Source organism: Bombina bombina, chromosome 1 (assembly GCF_027579735.1).
Source record: "Bombina bombina isolate aBomBom1 chromosome 1, aBomBom1.pri, whole genome shotgun sequence".
NCBI lineage: Eukaryota > Metazoa > Chordata > Amphibia > Anura > Bombinatoridae > Bombina > Bombina bombina.
In genome coordinates this window covers 606,388,358-606,406,338 of record NC_069499.1, presented here as the reverse complement: position 1 = coordinate 606,406,338, position 17,981 = coordinate 606,388,358, and the positions used below count along the sequence as shown (strand labels likewise).

General features: G+C 34.7%; 1 protein-coding gene across 2 annotated transcripts in view; it reads right to left on the bottom strand.

Annotated features, from left to right (window-relative positions):
• Window positions 1-17,521, bottom strand: part of LOC128645753 (diacylglycerol kinase delta) — a 245,823-nt gene extending 228,302 nt beyond the window's left edge. The window contains exons 1-2 of one of the 2 annotated variants that reach the window (XM_053698976.1): window positions 17,349-17,521; window positions 15,691-15,916 (exon numbers count right to left, since the gene is read on the bottom strand). In XM_053698976.1, the coding sequence (XP_053554951.1) occupies window positions 15,691-15,882 (192 nt within the window). In that variant the 5' untranslated portion in view covers window positions 15,883-15,916; window positions 17,349-17,521. The remainder of the gene's footprint in view (window positions 1-15,690; window positions 15,917-17,348) is intronic. The other variant, XM_053698975.1, reaches the window with a different exon arrangement.
• Window positions 17,522-17,981: the final 460 nt, after the last annotated feature.

Genomic DNA, 17,981 nt, shown 5'->3' with positions numbered 1-17,981 from the left:
TGTTGTTTTCCTTTATAATAACAGTCCATAAATCAGACATTATAAGTAATGTTAAATCGATAATGGTACTGTTTATAATGTTGTTTTCAAGTTAGACATTGTGGACACATGCTAGATCCTAAAAATGTATATAAATATAATAAATATAAAATAAAGCATTTTAAGTATCTAGAATAAAAGGATTCAAATCAAATTCAGAATTTAGCCCTTGTGGGTACAATGTCTCCATCTCATAGATTAAATTAGCTTCTTTTCTTAAGAGTATTTTATCAATATTGCCTCCTCTCCACGTTTTTTTAATTTTACAGATACCCCTATATTTTAAATCTTTTATGTTGTTATTGTGAACTGTTCTAAAATGTTCATAAAGCCTAGTATCTTGATCTCTTTTTTGATTAGATTGAGATGCTCCCTTAGTCTAGTTCTCAATGTTCGTGAAGTCTCACCTATGTACTGTTTTTTACAGGTACATTGAATAAGGTATACAACTCCCTTATCGCTACACCTTATGGTATCTTTGATGTTATATTCTCTCCCTGTATTAGTGACAGTATAGTTCTTAAGTTTCATGCTATGTTGGCATGCCTTGCAACTGTAGCAAGGATAGAATCCACATCATTTATTACCAAAAAGGTCTTTGTCTTTCTGTGTAATATTTGTAGCTTTTCTATATATAATTGTTGGTCTATCTGTCATTAAATTACCAATAATGAGGTCGGACTTGATGAGGTGCCAGTGTTTGTGCAATATTTTAACCAGTTGTCTATGATGGCAATTATAATTTGTGACAAATGGCACCTTGAGGACTTCTTGATTCTCTTTGTTCATATCTTTTTTGTTAGAGGTTCTTTTCTCTAAAATATCTTTCCTATCTAATTCCCTTACTAGCGATTTGGTTGATTTTAGATTTTCTGCATTATATCCTTTTTGTAGGAATCTTTTCTCTAGAACCTCTATTTGGGAATCATAATCTGTGAGTCTCGAACAATTACGTCTTAATCTGAGAAATTGGCCTTTTGGGATATTGTCAATCCAGCGCTTCAGATGGCAACTATTAGAGTGTACATAATTGTTGGCATCAACTGCTTTAAAGTGATTTTTTGTATTCAACTCACCCTGGTCGATAAAGATGTCTAGATCTAAAAATGTAATTTCCTCCTTACTCGTAGTGTAGGTAAACTTTACATTTAAAATATTGTTGTTCATATCCTCAAAGAATTGTATTAAGTTATCTTCACTGCCATTCCAAATAATTATAATGTCATCAATGTACCGTTTGAACAGTACGAGGTTTGCACACAGACTATGATTTAGAATGAAATTTTGTTCCCACTTGCCCATAAATAAATTTGCACAGCTGGGTGCAAACCTTTCACCCATCGCAGGACCCCTTGTTTGTAGGTATAGATCATTATTAAAAGCAAAAATATTGTTGGTCAGTATGAAACTTATACATTCAAGGATAAGTTGATTGTGCTTTTTTTGTAATATATTCTTACTCCTTAAAAACCAACTCACTGCTTAATCACCCATATCGTGCATAATGCTCGTGTACAGGGAGCTAACATCGCTAGTTGCTAGAATGTACTCATTCTTCCATTGAAGGTTCTGTAAGATGTTTAATACCTCTGTGGTGTCTTTTAAAGAAGATGGTAGTTAATACACATATTTCTGTAATTGTCTATCGATATACTGTGACAAATTGGAATACACTGACGAAATCCCTGATATAATAGGATGCCCTGGCGGGATAGTAGCACTCTTGTGGATTTTTGGTAAAAAGTAAAACATAGCCATTTTGGGGTATTTTTGATAAATGTAATTAAATTCTTTTGTATTAATCAATTCTTCATCTTTTGCTTTTTTAGGATCTAATTTAGCTCATTGTTTATACTGTTAATTGGATTTAATTTTAATTTCTTGTAAGTATCCACATTGTTTAGAAGGCGATTTGCTTCGTGTATATATTTGGCTGTATCCATAATAACTATACCCCCACCCTTATTGGCTGGTTTTATAGTGATACTTTTATCTTTCTGTAACTGAATATGGGTGTCCCGCTCTTTTCTAGTCATATTGTGCTTAAAGCCTTTATCATTCCTCCTTAAGAAAACCTGATATCAAGCAAATTAGCGAATGTGTATCCAATTTACTCAGATTAAGATGCTTTATAAGGACATCTACTACTGCTGGAAATCATCTTGATAAAGCCATTGAATACGGCAAAACATGTCGATAATAGCAGGACATTAATCACCTTTGGGCTAAGACTAAAGACAGCAAAGCATTACTTGGATTGCAAAAGGGATTCTTTTCCTTAGAACCGTCTTCAAAATCTCTGCGCATAGTAAAAGGATAGCGGATCACTACGGAATTACATATCGCATCACGGAACTATATTTCTCCCTTCAGCCACAGGATTGCCTTGGAGACACCACGTGGGCCAACCAGGTAACGACAGACGGTAATTGTGGAGACACCTGTGCCTCAGTCGGAGTATGGTAAGAGACCGACTGTTGTTGGTATTGAATTTGGGCACTACAGAGGTGTACAGCCCGTCCATGCGTATAACAAAGTACCACACTAAATTTATATATAAAGCTTTGTATTAAGAAGTCTCTGCAGTAAAAATACGACATTTGAAACAAACATCAGAGATACCATACCTTTTGCTGATACATAACGCTATAAGACTTAAATACAGTCACAGACTTTTTGATACTTGAGTGACTTTGGCATATTACTTGCAAACAAAAGGAGGGTATCATAGAGATTGTTTAATTACCAAATAGGCATTTTGCACTTTATTTTTTTCAACTATTAAAGAAATATCATGTGTTAGTGATTTTAATATTGTATATAAAAGACAGACACTTTGCACTTTCACTTATATAAATTTTGCAACATACATGTTGTTAGATATTGCACATTGTAGCATATTTTTCTGTAACATCCTATATTACTATATAATAGGTACATTAGCGATATCTTCCTGCCTGCAAAAGTAAGGCACTTTAGCAACGGAATGCACTTTATGTTATAGGTATATTACAATATACACTGTCATGCACACGTAAGGCACTTAAGACACTAATCGCACTTTAGCAAGCATTTACACTTAAACGTTAGCCACATGTATTATGTGCTTTAAATTTATCAATGCTGTATAGACTATATACGTGTTTTATTATAGGATAGGGTTTTACATTTAGGAGTATTAGTATATGACCGGTCATTAGGCTATAATTTGTCTTTTATCTATAAAGCTAAAAGATTTTTAAGTATATTGCATTTTACCCATTAATAAATACATTTGAGATTTTTTGAATTTTGAGGTTTGTACCAGTGGGTTATTTACATATTTTCGAATAGCTTATAGCGCACTTTTACTACCCCTTTTTTGTAAGGTATAAAATGGAAACATGCAGAAGTCAATCCCATAGTGCCCCCTTTTGTCCAGGTCCCACCAGGAGATAAAGTTTCCTGGGCCTAACATTTAGTCCTTCCCCTTTTATGTCTGGAAACTTTAATTGCAAAGCACCATACTTCTAGATGTATCATTGGTATCAGGAGCGGAATTACTAGGGATGCAAAGGTCGCAACTGTGACCGGGACCTGGAGGTTCCCCCCCTTCAGGGGGGCCCAGCTGCCTTCAGCACAAACTTAGCTATAGATCTCATTGGCGGCTTTAGCATGCACATTGGCTCCTGATTTCACGTGTAGTCAGTGAGTGTGACAGTCTTCAGTAGCAACTTTTAACCTTCCTCGCACTGCTACAATACACAGCGTGGCTAAGCTGTATGCTGTCTGATTTAGCTGCTGCTGCTGAATGCTGCATACCACTGTCATAGGCAGTGTTTAGGCAGCAATAAATCACAGAGCATGCTTCTTCCTATGTGTTTGCTTACTGTGCCGCTACACAGGTTAGCACCGTCTCTGCAAAGGCTAAACAATTCCTGAGCTCTTATAAATATGTTGATGGCTGAGGTCTTAATGGATTGACTGCCTTCTCAGGATTTCCTATTAACTCTCTGCACTCTGACATCAAAGAGGGAAGCAGCCACTATCCATTGTGGCACTAGGAAGAACTTAACCCTGTGAGAGAAACAAGGCTTCAATTTTCAGTGGGTTTTAAAATTGTAAAGTGTTAAAAAGTTGTTACTAATGAATGAATTAGCCTAATTTTTACCGGAATTTCCTTTATTTTAGTTTTATACTGCCCTATACATTCATTGCCTTCAAAACTGTACTTGCTCATATAAATCTTTATGACACTGAACTTAGTCTCTTCTTATGGCTAGTTCTATTTTTATTCAGAATCTTGTGTTGCTTTTAGTTTCAGAAACTATTGGTTACATTTATAAGAATTACCCACTTGATGATGCTTTGGTATTATAGAACTTAAGATGACCAGGGAGGATCCCTATTATCTATTTACTGTTGATATACTGTATCTCTATAGTTATGTCATCTATACCTATATATCGCAAGAGTAAATAGATAATAGGGATTGCTGGTCTGCTTATGAGGGTATATTTGTATATATGTGTATATGTATATATATATATATATATATATATATATATATACTATATATATATTTATATAGATGTATATATGTATATATATATATATACATGTATATATATATTTGTAAATGTGTGTGCATGTATTTATGTATATATGTATATACACATATATATATATATATATATATATATATACATACATATATATATATATATATAGTATATATATATATATATCTCAATCACACATACTGTGCAATCTAGTACACTCTTGTGAAATATTAATATTGCAGAAGCCATATGTGTGTGTGCACATAGGTGACTGTGGGTCCTTATGAATTTCTGTGACGGGGGGAGGCCTTTATGGATTCTTGCACCAGGGCCCTGGAGTTACTAGTTACACCCCTGGTTGGTATCATTTTAAAGCTATCGTTCAGGTGCACATTCTGTGAAAGGGTGGTGCATTTCACATGGTGCGGGAGCAACAACCCTTTTTGTGTTAACCGGGTGTTCCCAAGGTAGAGTAGCCAAGGTAGGTAGGAGGGTATCGCGGGTACAATAAAACACAGGTGGCTAGAAAAATGTCCCCAAAAAATGATGCTTTTGTGAGTGGCTGAGCAACATAGCTTGAGAGGACAGAAAGACAAAAAAAAAGGGACTTGTGGATAGGAACAATCTTTTTAATCAATTGGGCTGTAAAATAAGCAACAGGCTTTGGGACACAATTAGCAAACAAGCAAACCTTCCACTGGAGCCTACTTCCAAAATCACTGATGATCAGTTCAACAAATATTTCATATTTTATAATGGCCTCAGTTTTTCTTATGGCTAATTGGCACTAAGTGGCAAAAAACATACATCCACATAGTCATAATAAATGGGCTAAGAATAACTATCTGTGCTGATGTAATTGGACATCCAGTCACTTAATCCAAAGGATCTTAATTATATAAAGAAGAACTCATGTCCCATCTTGCTATTGTATGGAACAATGTTGGAATAAAATAGTCTCCAAGATGTTTCAGGTGTTGATAAAGACAACTGGCCTCAAAATACTCTATGAAGGGAGGGGATTGCAATAGATGTTGAATCACAACAAATACTGAGACCAACTGAGAACAGTTAGTTGTTCTCAACACCAATGGCTAAATGTGTCTTCCAAAATGTAAAAGCAACCAAATAATAGTGATAACAAATACATGAACCAAGCTTCAATTATGTATACCAACATTCAATTAGTAAATCTAAATTACAATATTTTACAACACATTCCAAAGAAAGAAGAAATTTAAATTAATGTGATTGAATTTGAATAACTTAATGTCCCGAAAAGTGCACTTGAATGCACATTTAATACCTAATACTAGATCTCATTGAGTGAAAGAAGATACAAATGACCCATAGTGTTCTCAGACAATGAATGCTATGTGTTACCAATGGAAGTAAGACATTCTCTAATGAGTAATACTAGGTCATAAAACTGCAAGTACCCTCTTGTGGAAATGGATCTACATCACTGTCAGAATCCTTCAATTGATTATACTAAATGTAGTGTACTAAGAGTGCTTCTAGTGAATGAGACATCATATCAGCCATTGACAGTACAATCTTATGAGGAAGGTTGGATAGCAATGATAGACAGACATATATTATAGTAGACCTAAATAGATTAAACTAAACAGCAATGTCTGAAAGAACACTCTAATAAATAATAATGGATAAAAACAACTAAGAGCATCCTTCAATGAATGATAATGGATAACAATGAATGAGGGCATCTTTTACTAGGACTGGATCCCAATTATTCAAAGGGGCTTCCATTTACCATGGGTATCCACCAACAGTAAGACTCTATCCTATTGAATACTTTCTCCAGACAGGGAGATTATACAGTGAGACTAGATAGCAATGACTGAGTAAATCTTACAATTAAATATTTTAGATACAAAGAATAAAAATGTATCTTAGTGAGTGAGACTAGAGATAAATATTTAGAAACATCCTCTAATGACAAATAAATATTTTATAATGCCTAAGAGAACACTCCAATGAGTGAGACTCGAAAATAATAATAGACAAAATAAACAAAATAAAAACAAAGCTAAATGTAACAAAGAGCTCCTAACAATAAGTAACACCAAATCCTAATAAATAACAGTACACTTCAAATAGCGAGAACTGTTAAACTATATGTTATACTAGATTAACTGAGAAGACTAAATGTAGCATGCAATAAAAGACTATGGATACCACTGATGAAGAGCACCCTCCAAGGACTTGCACTAGATACTAATGACATGTTCTCCAATTTATCTGTATTATAGAGATTAAGACTAGTTCTTATTTAACATGAGGATGCTCCACTCAGTGAGAATATTTGTGCATGAACATCATGAGTGAAAATAATTCTCAGTTACGTGACTGTCTTCAATTAGACAAATGACCAAAAGATGCAAAAAGTCAATAAGATTAGACATGAGTAGAGCTATATTCCACTGAAGTGATGAAAAGCCCTAATAAGAAGATACCTTACAAAAAGATTAGATCCCAGTGACTGAGTACATCCTTCAACAACTGAGGCTAGATCTATATCATTGAGAACATATTGCATTAAGGAAGTCTAGAACACAATGACTAAGAACGTTTTTGATTAAATAATACTAGACCCAGATTAGTGCGGAACCTCCAATGAATTGGACTAAATCCCAATGACTAGGAAAATGTTACAATAACTTATACTACACCCAGTATCTATAGATATCTTCAGCTAAGTAAAAATAGAGTTGGGGAAATGAGAACACACTGATATGAATTATACAAACTCTTAATTACTGGCAGCTTTCCCAAGTCTGTGATACTGAATACTAATGACTCAAGCACAGCTTCTATAACGGACAGAATCATACCAAAAATAAAATAATCAGGTTCCAAATTAAGAAAAGCTAACTCAAATGAATAAGATTAGAACCTAAAACATTTAGACCAGAAAGACTTTTTTTTACATTAAGAACAGTGTATCTCTCAAATGGATGTTACCTGCTTTTAAAAGGGACACTGAACCCAATTTTTTTCTTTGGTGATTCAGATAGAGCATGACATTTTAAGCAACTTTCTAATTTACTCCTATTATCAAATGTTCTTTATTCTCTTGGTATCTTTATTTGAAATGCAAGAATCTAAGTTTAGATGCCGGCCCATTTTTGGTGAACAACCTGAGTTGTCCTTGCTGATTGGTGGAAAACAATCATCCACCAATCAAAAAGTACTGTCCAGAGTTCTTAACACAAAAAAAGCTTAGATGGCTTTTTTTAAAAATAAAGATAGCAAGAGAACGAAGAAAAATTGACAATAGGAGTAAATTAGAAAGTTGCTTAAAATTGCATGCTCTATCTGAATCACAAAATAAAAAAATTGGGTTCAGTGTCCCTTTAACCCCTTAACGACTGAGGACGTGCAGGGTACGTCCTCAGAAAAAAAGGCAGTTAACGCCTGAGAACGTACCCTGCACGTCCTCAGTGTGGAAAGCGCTTCCAGATGCTTTCCGGTTATTGCAGTGATGCCTCGATATGGAGGCATCCTGCAATAACCTTTTTAAGCCATCCGGTGCAGAGAGAGCCACTCTGTGGCCCTCTCTGCACCGGAGATCGGTGGCTTACTGCGTTGGTGGGTGGGAGCCGGACCGGGAGGCGGGTGGCGGCCATCGATGGCCCTGGTGATGTGAAGGGGGGCGGGATCGGGGGCGGGGGTGGCTGGGGGCGCGCACGGGCGCGCGCGCGTGCACGGGAGGGCGGGCGCGTGCACGGGGAGGGAGCGGGTGGGGCTGCCAGTACCCAAGATGGCCCCCAATAAGGCAGAGGGGAGGGTTAGAGAGCGGTTTTGGGGGGGATCAGGGAGGTTGGGGGCTAAGGGGGGGATCCTACACAGTAGCATATGTAAATATGCTAAAAAAATTCTTTTTTCTTTTTAAAACCCTTTTATTTTAGTACTGGCAGACTTTCTGCCAGTACTTAAGATGGCGGGGACAATTGTGGGGTGGGGGAGGGAAGGGAGCTGTTTGGGAGGGATCAGGGGGTGGGATGTGTCAGATGGGAGGCTGATCTCTACACTAAAGCTAAAATTAACCCTGCAAGCTCCCTACAAACTCCCTAATTAACCCCTTCACTGCTAGCCATAATACACATGTGAGGCGCAGCAGGATTTAGCGGCCTTCTAATTACCAGAAAGCAACGCCAAAGTCATATATGTCTGCTATTTCTGAACAAAGGGGATCCCAGACAAGCATTTACAACCATTTGTGCCATAATTGCACAAGCTGTTTGTAAATGATTTCATTGAGAAACCTAAAATTATGAAATATTTTACGTTTTTTTTAATTTGATCGCATTTGGCGGTGAAATGGTGGCATGAAATATACCAAAATGTGCCTAGATCAATACTTGGGGTTGTCTACTACACTACACTAAAGCTAAAATTAACCCTACAAGCTCCCTAAAAGCTCCCTAATTAACCCCTTAACTGCTGGGCATAATACACTTGTGGTGCGCAGTGGCATTTAGCGGCCTTCTAATTACTAAAAAGCAACGCCAAAGCCATATATGTCTGCTATTTCTGAACAAAGGGGATCCCAGAGAAGAATTTACAACCATTTATGCCATAATTGCACAAGTTGTTTGTAAATAATTTCAGTGAGAAATCGAAAGTTTGTGAAAAAATTTGTGAAAAAGTGAACGATTTTTTGTATTTGATCGCATTTGGCGGTGAAATGGTGGCATGAAATATACCAAAATTGGCCTAGATCAATACTTTGGGATGTCTACTAAAAAAATATATATACATGTCAAGGGATATTCAGAGATTCCTGAAAGATATTAGTGTTCTAACGTAACTAGCGCTAATTTTGGAAAAAATGGTTTGGAAATAGCAAAGTGCTACTTGTATTTATGGCCCTATAACTTGCAAAAAAAGCAAAGAACATGTAAACATTGGGTATTTCTAAACTCAGGACAAAATTTAGAAACTATTTAGCATGGGTGTTTTTTGGTGGTTTTAGATATGTAACAGATTTTGGGGGTCAAAGTTAGAAAAAGTGTGTTTTTTTCCATTTTTCCTCATATTTTATCATTTTTTTTATAGTAAATTATAAGATATGATGAAAATAATGGTATCTTTAGAAAGTCCATTTAATGGCGAGAAAAACTGTATATAATATGTGTGGGTACAGTAAATGAGTAAGAAGAAAATTACAGCTAAACACAAACACCGCAAAAATGTAAAAATAGCCTTGGTCCCAAACGGACAGAAAATGGAAAAGTGCTGTTGTCATTAAGGGGTTAAGTATGTGAAGGCAATGCATTCATTACAATAAGGCTCACAACATTTCTTTAATTTAAACACTGAATAAAACAAAACAAAAATCTTACATTGAAATAAAAATATGCAGTAAAGAATTTTTGTTTTCACATTGTACTACAAAAATCGCATTTTATGGAAAAGTTTGTATTGGGGAAATTGTGCAGAAAATATGATTATTTCACATTCCAATGTTCTTCACAATGCAGAATATGTTCTTTTTATTCATAAATACATATTTCTACATATATCTGATGGTATTTTGGTACAATATATATCTATAGCTATATATATATATATATATATATATATATATATATATATATATACAATTATATATAGGTATAGATATACAGTAATACAGTATATATGAATATCTATATATAAATACATAGAACATATTCTGCTATATACAGAACATTGGAATGTGACATATTTACAGGAAATACACACTATAAGACTTTATTATATATGAATATTGCATACATATGATTTTTCATGTTTTCATCTACTTGTCTGCAAAGGGCTCCAATGCACTTATATATATGTCTATATATGTATACATATGTATTAATGTGTGTATATATGTCTGTAAATACATATATACACATATAAATACATAAATACATATGTACAGTGTAACTGTACTTTGAAATGTATTTTTGATGTGTTTTGCGACACTTTTCTGGTTCGGAAAATAGTTAACCAAAGCTCTGAGGATGCGCTATCCTGATGCGCGTTAACTTCAATTGCACTCAAATGATAGCATTTACTTTCAACTAGTAATACGAGCGGGAAAAAAACTGACGCGCGCAAACCCCTATTCAATTGTGCGTAACTGTTAGAACGCCACTTTTAATTGGGCCCTGAGGGTATTGAATTGTTTACAAACCTTTACCCTTATTCCAGCATTTGAAATAGCTGATTTAGCTTGTGGTATTCCTACCTATACTTAAAGTTTCTATACTTAAAGGGACAGTCTTTTATTGTTTAAAAAGATAGACAATCTTTTTATTACCCATTCCCCAGTTTTGCATAATCAACACAGTTATATTAATATACTTTTTACCTCTGTGATTACCTTGTTATCTAAGCTTCTGCAGACTGCCCCTTTATTTCAGTTCTTTTGGCAGACTTGCATTTTAGCCAATCAGTGCTGACTCCAAGGTAACTCCAGGGACGTCAGCACAATGTTAGCTATATAGCACACATGAAATAACGTTGACTAGCTGTGAAAAAAATGTCAAATGCATTCAGATAAGAGGCAGCCTTTAAGGGCATAGAAAAAGAGCATTTGAGTGTACCTAGGTTTAGCTTTCAATTAAGAATATCAAGAGAACAAAGCAGATTTGATGATAAAAGTAAATAGGAAAGTTGTTTAAAATGGCATGCCCTATCTGAATCATGAAAGTTTAGTTTTGATTAGACTCTCCCTTTAAAAGGACACTGAACCCAATTTTTTTCTTTTGTGATTCAGATAGAGCATGCAATTTTAAGCAACTTTCTAATTTAGTAATTTTATCAATTTTTCTTTGTTCTCTTGCTATCTTTATTTGAAAAAGAAGGCATCTAAGCTTTTTTATTGGTTGAGAACTCTGGACAGCACTTTCTTATTGGTGGATGAATTTATCCATCAATCAGAAAGGACAACCCAGGTTGTTCACCAAAAATGGGCCGGCTTCTAAACTCACATTCTTGCATTTCAAATAAAGATACCAAGAGAATAAAGAAAATTTGATAATAGGAGTAAATCAGAAAGTTGCTTAAAATGTCATGCTCTATCTGAATCACAAAAGAAAAAATGTAGGTTCAGTGTCCCTTTAAGTATCGGCTATTGACAAGCTATGTAAACACAGCCAGCAAAAGAAATTATTCTCCCAGTGGGTTGTAAGGGAGATAAGTAGTACAGTAAAATTATTATTATTATTATTATCAGGTATTTGTAGAGCGCCAACAGATTCCACAGCGTTTTGATGATTGTCCATTGTTGACTCTAAGCATAGGGCTTTGGTATACAGAAAGATATAAGATAAGAAAGCATGTGTGAACAGAAAGCGATAAAATAATGAGATCTGATTTTAACTGCAAACTTAACCCATTTTGGGGCAAATTAGGAGTGGAGTGCTATTTAGCAATTTCGCTTGCACGCTAACTGCGCTATGCACGCTCGTATTACAAATTGAAAGTAAAATGTTATTGTTCGCCCGCTAACCCGATGCGCACAAAAAGTTAGAATATCATGCACGTGATAACCTATTACCCCATAGAAGTCAATGGAGAAAAAAAGTGTGAAAAAACCCTAACACCGCACTCTCTCGCACATATTCAATTTTAACCTGACATAAAAATGTGAATATTTCACATTTCACTCTTCTTCACATAGCAGAATATGTTCTATTTATTCATAAATATGCAGTAATAAGATTACTTATAGGAGAGCGCCCACTTATAAATAGATTTTATGACTAAATAGTCTAAAAACAGCAAAATCACTTCTTCACTTGATTTCACAATATACTGTATGTAAATAATATAGCATATAATAAAAAAGCAGCTAAGAGATGCAAGTTAAAAATTAGTCCTTTTACAAGAAAAAGGGGAGAATGACAGCGCTAATAGATTTAAATAAAATAACTCAAAATATAACAGGTTAAAAAGATATTTAATATAAGAATATATATGTATAACAATCTAATCCAAAATTAGTCATATAAAACAAAGTACAAAAAATACTTGCACTGATAAATGTTGGTGGCAAAGAAAGTCTCTCTGTTAGGATCAGCAAGCTCCTAATCAGGACGCAGAAATACCGACTGGTAGATCTTCTACAAACACTACGCGTTTCAAGGAAACCTCTTCATGAGATGCCACCTGATGAAAGTTTCCTTGAAAAGCATCCTGATTTGGAGCTTGCTGATCCTAACAGAGAGACTTTCTTTGCCACCAACGTTTATCACTGCAAGTATTTTTTGTACTTTGTTTTATATCACCAATATGTGATTGTATTGTTATACATATATGTTCTTATATTAAATATTATCCCTTTAACCTGGTATATTTTGAGTTATTTTATTTGAATCTATTAGCACTGTCATTCTCCCCTTTTTCTTGTAAAAGGGCTTATATTTATTCATAAATACATATTTCTACATATATCTGATGGTATTTAAAATTTTTGGTACAATATATATCTATACCTATATATCTATATGATTATATATAGGTATAAATATATACAGATTTATATAGAAATATATATTTAGAAATACTTAGAACATATTCTGTTATGTGCAGAACATAAGAATGGGAAATATTTATAGTATATATACATAGTTAAAACATTTATTAAAACTGAATATTGCATAAACATGTTTTTTTTTTACATGTTTTCATGTACTTGACTGCAAAGGGCTCCAATGCACTTCTATATATATCTTTATAAGTGTACAAATGTATTTATGTGTTTTTTACATGTATATACGTATGTCTGTAAATACATATATACACATTTAAATACATATGTATTGTACACACATATAAACATACATATATACAGTATATATATATATATATATATATATACATACACACATTTAGTTTAGACATGTATATGTATATATCTCTGTGTTAAAGCCCTTTGCCTGTCTTTTTTTTTTTTCTAACACCTAAGATCTCCTATCTTTGAGCCTTTATAACTTTTGTGTGCAATATTTTTGTTAAATAATATTTATCAGATAGTTATTATGAGTGTAACTTACTTTGTAATGTATTCTTGATGTCTTTTGTGACACTTTTTTGTTTTGCGAAACAGTTCACCAGAACTCTGAGGTTGCGGTAATCATTTTAGCGTAAATCGCGATTGCACTCACGCGTTCGCATTTACAATGCAATAACACCTACTCTGAATTTCAAATAAGCAGTAGATAGATCAAGTGACAGACATCAGCCAGTCACAGACTAGTATACATATACGCCGTGAGCTTGTGCACATGCTCAATAGGATCTTGTTCCCCTGAAAGTGTGTATAGAAAAAGTCTGTGCAAAATTTGATAATGGAAGTAAATTGGATAGTGTTTTAAAACTGCTGCTCTATCTGAATCATAAAAGTTTATTTTGTCTTGAGTGTCCCCATAATGGGTTGTGGTTTCAAAGGAAAAAAAAACAGTTATTTCATATACACAAATAAACCTAATGAGCCCATTTCCCATATATATTATACTCTGCAACTGGCATAACAAGTAATTGGAAATACATTAAGAGAAAAACAATTTAGAAAAAAAAACAATTTATTTAAGGTGCACAGTAGAAATAGTAAACAAAAACTACACTGCAGTTGCAAAAATTGCTGTGAAATAAATACGTATTTATAATATGAAATTCAAATCTCATTCTTTTCTTTATTGTAAAATGAGTTTCCCAGCATCTGCTGCACAGGGTTATTCTTTGGACATATGTGAAATTTCTTTCCAAGTCTGGTGTATTCTCTAAATATTTTTCCTCCTGCATTTCTCGCTGATTTTCTTGCAAAGTAAAAGGTGGCAAGATTGTGTCAAAATACACAAAAGAAATATGCATATAAAAATAGCAGCAAGATACTATACACTGAAAGCAGTCATCTTATTTCTATTGGCTTCAGGGTTTAAGTTTTAAAGTGGGTTCCCCACTAACTCTCTTTCCAGCTAACTCCATTAATATCTATATGAGGCCACTGACAAGGACAGCCCTTTTTTTAGCTAATTCCTTAAGGGCAGTCCCTGCAAGTGTCATTTAAGTTTTTCCACATCTGATCCAGCAAAGTTTTGATCACCATGTTTACTACCAATAACTGAGAATGCCCTTGAAGAAGTGGGACTAGGACCAAGTCACAGAGAGCAGAGTGAATGAGCAATACTCCTCAAATAAGCATATTTGTTTGTAGTCTCAATGTAGGGATCTCTGAATTACTTAGCAATTGTTTAACTCACTTGTTGCACCTTCAGTCATTTGAAGAGTGGGATATTTTTATTACACACTATACATATTATTTGGTTTATAAATTAATACATATATTTATGACACAGGGAACAATACACAAACACATGTATAATCACCAGTCGCACTTTCAGTCATTAAGAGTGACTTACGTATTATGCAAAATCCACAAATAATGTATACTGTGTCACAAGAACGCAAAATGCCCCTACTGAATAAACAAAGATGAAAAGTATGCAACAATGGGTGAAACTAGGTCCTGATAATTGTGAACCCTCTACAAAAGTCAACCTAACTACCTAAAAGTGATATTGTTCCTTATGAATTAGACTGGCTAGCAATGACTTTCAAATTATTAAAGGGACACTGAACCCAATTTTTTTCTTTTGTGATTCAGATACAGCATGCAATTTTAAGCAACTTTCTAATTTACTCCAATTATCAATTTTTCTTCATTCTCTTGCTATCGTTATTTGAAAAAGAAGGAATCTAAACTTTTTTCTTGGTTAAGAACACTGGACAGCAATTTTTTATTGGTGGATGAATTTATCCACCAATCAGAAAGGACAACCCAGGTTGTTCACCAAAAATGGACCGGTATCTGAACTTTACATTCTTGCATTTCAAATAAAGATACCAAGAGAATAAAGAAAATTTGATAATAGGAGTAAATTAGAAAGTTGCTTAAAATTTCATGTTAATGAAAGAAAAAATTGGGGTTCAGTGTCCCTTTAAGAAAACTACATTATATTCTTATGAATAGGTCTGCCCCAGCCTATAAGTGGATATTGCCCCAGTCTGGACGATTATAATTATGTTAGCTTGCAAACAAACTCCTCACCTTACTCCGAATCTGTCCTGAAGTGGACACCTTGCGGATAAGTTTGTGAGAAATACCCTCTTGTTCACCTTCACTATCTGATGATTCTTCGCCAACCCCTTCAGTTGACAGCACTTTGTCAGAGTCCAGTGAGGAGACTGAATCACGTGGCCGCCGCTCAAATACATCACCAGGGGACTGTTTTTGAGCCATGGTCTTCCAAGGTCTATGACCTCCAAGCTTTTTCCTACAATAGTTAAATCAATTACAACTCAAAGTTTATAAAAGTTTATAGGCTGTATTACATGCAAAATACCTACAATGCAATAGTCAGCCACACCTCCCTTAATGGGAAATGAGAGTCCCTTCTATACTGGCTACATAAAGCAGAGTCATTGGGACTACCTGACAGAATAACATAAAGTGATGTCTGAAAAGAAAACTACCATATTTGTGAAATGAAAGCACCTCATGCACAGGGATCCTAAGAGAGCTTACAAAAACAAATCTCACATCCTAAAAACATACATCCCTCTGATGAGAAAAGAAATAAATCTCAGTTCAGCATCCATTATACAAATGATATGGTCAGTGAATGAGGGCATGATTATAAACTCACATACAGTCATGTTACTGGAGTAAAATAAACTATTATATAATATATATCTGTGTGTTTGTGTGTGTACACTTTGAAAGCCACCATCTTAAAGTTGAGTGAATCAATGAGATGCAATATTCAGGAGTGTTTACGAGCTTTAATGAGAATTAGCTTCAATCTTGTCGGTCCATTCAACATTGAAGCTTGATGAATTTAGGGGAGGACAGAAAATGTTAGGTCATACAGCCTCTTATTCCCCTTTGGTATACAATTTAAGAAAATATAGCCCACTGACACTTCATTGCATGTGTATTGTGCCTTTACTATGTTTATCTTATATAAATCTGCCACAAGCAATATACAATATATAGCAACGGGAAGCAGTGCAGCTCTTGTGTAATCTTACATAAAATGTATGTGTGTGTGTGTGTATATATATAGTACATACATACATACATTAATAACTACATACATGAGGATGCTACGTTTATTCCACCATATATACATAATCCTTGGTTTATAAATGAATTTACATCTTTATGACACAGGGACCAATATACATATTGCACCAGAAGAAACTGATAGGAATACAGACAGATAGATAGATAGATAGATAGATAGATGATAGATAAAATATAGAAGGCACATATGTATATAAATATATATGCTGATCTTTATTTCATTTTGTGTATATATATATATATATATATATATATATATATATATATATATATTAGTGTGCGTGTATATGTATATATCTATATATATATACATATATATATATATATATTTATTTATACACACACACATCTATATATATATATATATATATATATATACACACACACACACATAGTATTACATACAAACACCCACGTACACAGCGTGCAATTGAGATCAATATATATTTTGGAATAAATGGATGCTTTCACATTGTTCACATTACATAGAAATTGAATTTATTAAATACATACATCTATTTGCTGTCAATTTGTTTATCTGTCCTGATTCTCGACCCTACTTATGCTTGCTATGCATTGCAGTGTGGGTATTTTTCACGCACGCAAAGGTACACGCCTACCTGTCTTATGTGGGGTGTGCAGCCATCCCTGGGGTGCAGGCAGCCCCCCTCCTGTGGTGCACTACCGTGGCTGTCGATCTTTGCTCTGTGAGACTGTCTCCTGATGTCCCCCCCATGTAGCCATCACCAGCTCAGCCCGGCACAAACAGCTTCCTCCTCCTTTTTGTGACTGACTGACTGAGGCAACACCGCATTGCTCAACTGAAAGATGTCACAGCTACCCCCTCCCACTTCTGATATACACCCCCCTCTTTTTTCAAATACATTTATTCCCTAATGCACACTTCCCCCTCGTCTGTCAAATACCCCTTTTTTTGTCATACAGAGCCATCTCCTCTGTCCAATATCCCTTTTCTCAATGGCACAGTTTCTACTCTGACTGTCACACTCCTTTTACACACTTCTGCCACAGGCATCCCATGTCATCAAACTGCCCCATCCTCTGACAGCCCTCCCTTCACATTTTTGTCACACATCCCACTACTCAACGATTAAAAAACCCTTACTCTGTCACATAATTTATTAATCTGTCTCACTCTAGTATCTTCTCACTCATATCCCTGTTTTCATCACACTGCCCCTCCTACATGCACACCTCTCCCTCTCTGTCAAATTCCCATCCAGTGTAATAAA